Source organism: Callionymus lyra, chromosome 18 (assembly GCF_982586985.1).
Source record: "Callionymus lyra chromosome 18, fCalLyr1.hap1.1, whole genome shotgun sequence".
NCBI lineage: Eukaryota > Metazoa > Chordata > Actinopteri > Syngnathiformes > Callionymidae > Callionymus > Callionymus lyra.
This window is the reverse complement of record NC_141835.1, coordinates 5362398-5369897: the sequence shown is the minus strand read 5'-3', so window position 1 is coordinate 5369897 and position 7500 is coordinate 5362398. Positions and strand designations below refer to the sequence as shown.

Sequence of the window (7500 nt, the reverse complement as noted above, 5' to 3'; positions counted from 1 at the left end):
AAAATAATCCAAAATACTAATATTCTCTCTCTCTCTCTATATATATATATATTTATATAATAATACATTTATTTAGTCCTTTTTTCTAGATTTTTTAAAGTTTAACTTGTTTAAAAGTTTAACTTTCCTTTCCCACTTTTCTTTTCGTATTTGTCCCATAATGAAATAAATAATATACATACGATCACTTTTGACCTTTAACCCTCCAGTGAACCTTTTAGGTAGCTGCTTCATCTTCTGGCTCAGCTCATTTCCTCTGATTCTGCCGTCAGACTCTTCTATCACTCGTTTATAAAGTTATAAAATCACTTTTTTCTCGGTGTCAGAAAAAAGGTTAAAATCCGTCTCTTCCCTTCACAATCGGAGGTGCTGATCCTCATCCTTTAGAAGGCCACATCTGTGCTCTTCACTGGAGCCGAAGGAGGTTTGATCGGATGTGATTCCGTCTGATACTTTCCATCGGCGGTGACGTGGAGTCCTGGCGAGCAGGAGTGAGACGCCACATGTCCACTCTTTTGTTTTCATCTGTGAAGAGAAGTTTCCTCGTCTGACCCACATGTGCGAGGAACGTCCTCCATGTTCTCTGGAAACATGTGTGATTGATGGAGCTCCAGACACAACACCAGAACACCATGCTTTTCCTTCCCTGCTGTCTTCGTCAGCGTTGACTCGTCCATGTGTGATGCAGGAGCACATGTGCGACGACACGGAGGCGCGTCACGCACCGTCGCCACCGCAGACCCGATCACCATCCTCGCCTCGCCCTCCGGACGTCCAGTGAGTCGTGATCCAATGTTTCTTGTATCGTGTCTGCTCCTGATTTATGCTGATCTTGCATCATTTTAAATGTTGTAACTTGGTTTATTGAAATGTTTTTTTAAGCAGTTTAATGATTTAATGCATTAATCTTGAAGAATTTTTAATTTTTTTATAATTGAATAAAATGATTTGTTTTACACGTAGACGTTACACGTTTTGATTTTTTAAATCCAATCATTCAAAAATAGATTCAATTATTGAAATGTTTTTTTATTCGTAGCCTTTTAGATTCAGTTTTTAAAATGCCACCATTTTTATATTGAATTAATGGGAAACAAATTTAAAACTTACAACATTTATTTGGGAATTATTATGAATTAAAATATCAAAATCTATGTGTAAAACAAAAAACAATATTTTGATAATGCCTTTATTTTTAAAAACAAACTAAATTTCAACCGTTCCACTTCAAAAGTAGATTTGAATCATTCAAAAATGAAAAAAAAAAAGGTTTTTAATAATTCAAAACATCAAGATTTCACACAAATAAACAAAGATTTAACCTTTTATATGTTAGATTCAACCATTGAATATTGGGATGGCTCTTAAATACTTGCGTTTAACATCATTTGTTTTATGTTATATGCCTTTAATTAAAAATACAAAAATCTTATTCAAGGGAAAACGTAGATTTCAGCATCATATAACATTGCGCCCTCTGGTGGCTCAGACTCAAACTACCTTATACTGACAATTGAGTTTGTTAATTTTATTTTTTAATTGATATTAATTGTCATTTTAGATCTGAAAGACACAAACACAGAGGTCCAGAGTCAGACTCTGAATGTGTAACTGATTCCAACCATCACTTCAGGTCAGCTTTGTTAAAACATAAAACATAAAACCTTCTCTTTTTTTTCCTCTTCTTTTCAAATATTAAAATGTTTAATTCATTCATTTTCATCTCAGCGCGAGCTTCGCTTCTAAAAACTCCTCCATGTTCACACGAGCAGAAGCTTCACAGGAGAAGAAGTCGACGGACTTCAGCACTAAATGGAGGTACGAGGATGACAAGCATCATTTTTATAAACGTGTCCTTCGATTAACTCGAAGATCGTCTGCGATGTCACTAAAATACACACATTTAAAATGAATATGCGTTAAAAAAAAAAACATCTTTAAACTATATATATTTGTGTCTGGCTCCCTCTACTGTTAGAACAGTGTCATAACAATTGTTCAATCAGCGCCACTGCAAAAGTCCGCATGTGCATTTTTTTAAATAAGCGTTTCTATTTGGAAAGATAAAGAAATTCATAGTAATTCCTCAGCCATGATTTAAATAAACTTCATAAAACTGACGAGCCACTGCCAAAATATGGCATAGTTGTTGTTTTGTCTCCTTTTTCCTTTTACGGAGGCAACATTTATTTGTTCACAGTAACATGAACTTAGTTTTTTACGGCAATTCTTTCCACTTTTAGAAACATTGATTTTTTTTAGATTTTTTTTTACTATTTACAATGAAAAAAATCTCCTTTTTCTTTCATTAAGTTATTTGTGTTTTTCCATTTTAGAGACGTTGCTTCTTGGGCATTTTTAAAACTTTTTCAAATGAAAAAAGGTTTTTTTACGTTTATTTATACTTCAGTAAATCACACTTTTGAAACTTGGGCAACATTTATTATCATGGACTTTGGCTGTTGTTCGTGTATATATATTTGTTGTTATTGTCAAATGATAATAATAATTATAATAATACTTTTAACAATAACAATACTTGTTTGAAATTAATTTAAAGTATTTTCATGTTGAGTTATTTTTTCTTAAAGTTAATGAAAAGTACCTTATTAGCTAAACAATATTTTTAATTTTGAGAATGTATATATATATATGTCTTCCTCCTCACGATCGTGACTGACAGCTGTCTCTCCTCAGAGATCTGTCCACCTCGTCCTCGTCTGTTCCTCTGACCGGAGACGAGCGAGTCGACGCTGAGATCTTGGCCTTCGTCAGAGCGAGACACAACCTCCTCAGTCGCACAGGTAACTCCCCCTGCTGGTCATAATGTTACGGCACGTCGCACCACCGTCACACACCAGCCTCCTGCACGTCACGTTAGACCCTAGAGAGGTCGAGGTCACCAGACGGACGACTGCTGAGCGAGATGGTTCTACTTCATTTGGTGCTCCGCCCTCTAACCGCTTCGCTACTGGTTTAAACCAAGGCGAAGCCCTGACGAGGTTAGAGGGCGGAGCACAAATTTGTAGAACCTGAGATTTTGATCATAACTCAGGGGTTTCAGTTCCTACCTCTCTGCAGCGACACCTAGAGGCTCAACAGCGAATTACGAGTGGAAGAAAAATAACTAAATACATAAAAATGATGAATGAAAATAATCAGAACAAGATTTAGAATCAATTATTTGTAACATTTGTAAGAAACAAAAATGACAAACAGTATATGAATAAAATATAACTTTGTTGAAAAAGTTGTTGAAATGAGTCTCATACAAATAATCATTTTAATAAATATTAAAACATGATACGTATGGACTTTATTTCTTCTCTTTAATTTAATTTATCACAGATTTATTCACTTCAAAACCATCTTATAAATCAGTGTCAGAATATTAATGGTCACATTTTAATCTTTTAAGTGAAATGTTGAAGCTTTGTATCGGTTTTATTTTTAATTATTCAATTCAATCATTTTTATATTGTAAGTTGGATTTTTTTTTTTAAATAAGAGCATTATATTAAAATCTACGTGTAAAACAAATTCATTTATTTTGAAAAATGTAACATTTTAAAAATTGAATTTATTAAAAGAAATTCAACTTTTCGATATAAAAAATTAATATTGATTTGAATTATTCCCAAAAATAAAATAATGTTTAAAAAAGAACAAAATTTCACAACAAAAAGTCATTTGAAATGTTTAATTGAACCAATACTATCGTCACAGTTTAAACTTCATAGAAAAACTATTGTTTTATGTAGTTATAATAAAAAAAGGGAATTAGAATTTGTTTAAATGACTATTATTTTAAGTTCATCAGAAACAAAATGTATGATTTAACTAAATTGCAAAGAGTAGAGATTAAAGAAAATTAGTCATAAATAGAAGTTTAATTATTACAGAAGTACTTTGGAAAAAACTACACAGTTACACAAAGAAAACTATGTATTTTCCTTCTTTTCTCTCAGAAAAATCTGATGAAAAAAGAGACACTTTTCCTGCTTTAGATGTATTTGTTCATTAAAATGACATAATAATGAGAATAATCGTGTGTTTGATGTCAGGGTCGTCACAGCGCTGAGGTCAGAGGTCAGAAGGTCGCGAGCGAGGAGTTTCCTCCCGAGACAAAGGTACTGACGCCTCCAACGATCACGACCCGGGTCGGAACCGGCGTCGCCCGGTGTGAGAGGAAGACGCTTGTGTTCACCTGTCAATCATCCGTCCTCTCTGACGGGGTCACCAGAGGTCAAAGGTTCTGTGAGACTTAAGAGACGAAAGAAGAAGGCGTTAAAAAATGGTTGTGAGATGATGAGAGTAGTAAACAAACTATATATTTAATAATAATATTCTTTGTTATTTTATATGTATTTTAAAAATATTATTCCTTAAATAATTTTCAACAGTTTTTCCAGTTATTGGAAAACTTTGAGGAAAACAAAAATCAACTAAGAAGAAAATTATAATAAAAGAAGATTGAAAAAGTAAAAAAATACAAAATATAGTCATTCAAATTTCATTTTATATACATTTTATTTAAATATTATTCATGAAATAACGAAAACATATTTATATAATTTATGTTTATATAAAATAAGGAACTATGGGAGTAATAATAATACATAATATAATAAATAATACTAATTTCAACTCTGAAGTCTCGTAGTTTTAATCGTTCCGATGCTAATGCTAGCATGTTAACCATGAAAAAATGTTAACCATGTTAAATGAAAACCATAATAATCTTCAGCGCCTCCTTCAGGCCATAAATGTGTATTTATTTATTTCTCATAATGTCTTTAAAGCGATGTATAATAAAAACTGTCGCCTTTTTAATCAAATAATTCATGTTTAAGTTATAAAACCTCAATATTTTCTTCATTTTTGAAAACATGCATTTTGCGATTTAATTAAATTTATAAATGTTTTTCTGTCTCACAAATTGTTAATGTTACATTTAAACGATTATCATTTTTATCCGCATTAAAAATGCAAATTTCTTTCGTCTGCGCATGATCCTGACAGGTGGTGTAGTACACCTGATCACCCGCAGGGGGGCGGCATAAATCACCCTTTATTTATCCAACGGAAAACACGTGGATTCAAGTCGTGCGTGTTTGTGCGACTCGTGTCCGCGAACCTCCCGCGTGACCGTGAACCTCCCGCGTGACCGTGAACCTCCCATGATGCACTTTGCATGTCTTTGCCTGGATTTGTTTTGAAGGAAAAAAAAACCTGCAGGATTTGCATCTGCAGACGATCAACATGGAGCTGATCATATCTGTTACTATCTTCAGCCTGAACAAACACAACTGTGTGTATTTGCTGAACACACACACACACACACACACACACACACACACACACACACACACGCCACAGGAAAAACCAACAGTGACGACGAGGGATTGATTTTTGATTTGATTTAAAGCTTCAGTTCCTTCTATTGTTGCTTCTCATGAAACTTCTCTTAATAAAATGTGACTTTTGTGAGTTTATTGTTGTTTATTTTCCCTTTATTTTGATGGTTTTCTTCCTTTGATTTGTTGTGTGTCTGTGACTGTACTTTGTTGTACTTTGTTCACATTCTTGTGTTGTTGTTTTGAGACGATTCCTTCTTTTTGTGTGTATTTTTCATGTTGTTCACATACAAAGGTTGTTGTTTTTATGGTGTGTACTTATTATTACTTACTTATTATGTTGTGTTTACATATTTTCTTTGTGTTCTTTTTGTGTTTGTCGCGTAAAGAAAGTCGTCTTTAACAACTATTTAATAACTTGACTCTATATAAACAATTCATGATTTTAATTTTGTTTTTATGAAGTTAATTTTTCTTAGGGGCCACATTTGTTCATGTTAGGGGCCGTCAGAGAGAAAAATAAATAATAATAAAATGACTGGAAAACTTTAAAAAAGAAAAAGTACCAAAAGATATAAAACATTTTAATAAATTACATTTTTTAATTAAATTTAACAAAATACTATTGTGCCATGAAATGATTATTAAAAAATACATTTTAATTGTATTTACTTTTTATTCATAAAAGAACAAAACTTGTGTAAAAGTGATTTATTTCCGAATGTTTTTGTTCATAATTTTCTTCATAGTTTAATTAAAATAAACAAATCAATAGCATTTGTTTCTAAGATGGTTGAGTTTTACTGCGACGTCAGGAAAAATCCTGGAAACTATAAACTTTATTGGTCGTAAATATTATTACATTCCCACCATTTTGTGGTGACAGGTGTGTCGTGACACAAGATGGCGTCTGTAATTGGGGCTGTTTGGGTTTTGTTGATAACATTGTGTGTGTGTTCAGGGCACTGGGTTATCAAGTGTGTGTTGTGTGTGTGTTGTGTGTCGTGTGTGTCTTGTGTGTCCTGTGTGTGTGTCGTGTATGACTCGTGTGTGTTGTGTTTGACGTGTGTATCTTGTGTTTCCCTGGTGTCTTGTGTGTGTAGTGTATGTTGTTTGTGTCTTGTGTTTCATGTGTGTGTCTTGTGTGTCTCTTGTGTTTTGTGTGTGTCTTGTTTTTCGTGTGTGTGTCATGTGTGGTGTGTTTCGTGTGTGTCTCTTGTGTCTTGTTTTTCGTGTTTGTGTCATGTGTGGTGTGTTTTGTGTGTCTCTTGTGTTTCGTGTGTGTCTTGTGTGTCTCTTGTGTTAAGTGTGTGTCTTGTTATTCGTGTGTGTGTCATGTGTGGTGTGTTTCGTGTGTGTCTCTTGTGTCTTGTTTTTCGTGTTTGTGCCATGTGTGGTGTGTTTTGTGTGTCTCTTGTGTCTCGTGTGTGTCTTGTGTGTGTCTTGTTTTTCGTGTGTGTGTCATGTGTGGTGTGTTTTGTGTGCGTCTTGTGTTTCGTGTGCGTCTTGTGTTTCGTGTGTGTCTTGTGTTTCGTGTGTGTCTTGTGTGTGTCTTGTGTTTCGTGTGTGTGTCATGTGTGGTGTGTTTTGTGTGTCTCTTGTGTTTTGTGTGTCTCTTCTGTTTCATGTGTGTCTTGTGTCTTGTGTTTCGTGTGTGTGTGTTGTGTTGTGTTGTGTTTGTTTTGTGTGTGTGTGTATGTGTGTGTTTGTGTGTTTCGTGTGTGTGTCATGTGTGGTGTGTTTTGTGTGTCTCTTGTGTTTCGTGTGTGTCTTGTGTTAAGTGTGTGTCTTGTTATTCGTGTGTGTGTCATGTGTGGTGTGTTTCGTGTGTGTCTCTTGTGTCTTGTTTTTCGTGTTTGTGTCATGTGTGGTGTGTTTTGTGTGTCTCTTGTGTCTCGTGTGTGTCTTGTGTGTGTCTTGTTTTTCGTGTGTGTGTCATGTGTGGTGTGTTTTGTGTGTCTCTTGTGTTTTGTGTGCGTCTTGTGCTTCGTGTGTGTCTTGTGTGTGTCTTGTGTGTGTCTTGTGTTTCGTGTGTGTCTTGTGTGTGTCTTGTGTTTCGTGTGTGTGTCATGTGTGGTGTGTTTTGTGTGTCTCTTGTGTTTTGTGTGTCTCTTCTGTTTCATGTGTGTCTTGTGTTTCGTGT

The 7500-nt window shown here is 34.4% G+C and overlaps 1 protein-coding gene across 2 annotated transcripts in view; it reads left to right on the top strand.

The window, feature by feature from the left end:
- The window catches only part of kif6 (kinesin family member 6), a 64288-nt gene extending 60008 nt beyond the window's left edge, over positions 1-4280 (top strand). Inside the window, exons 19-23 of one of the 2 annotated variants that reach the window (XM_087780083.1) lie at positions 689-777; positions 1562-1633; positions 1729-1818; positions 2698-2804; positions 4065-4280. In XM_087780083.1, the coding sequence (XP_087636209.1) occupies positions 689-777; positions 1562-1633; positions 1729-1818; positions 2698-2804; positions 4065-4081 (375 nt within the window). In that variant the 3' untranslated portion in view covers positions 4082-4280. The remainder of the gene's footprint in view (positions 1-688; positions 778-1561; positions 1634-1728; positions 1819-2697; positions 2805-4064) is intronic. The other variant, XM_087780084.1, reaches the window with a different exon arrangement.
- Positions 4281-7500: the final 3220 nt, after the last annotated feature.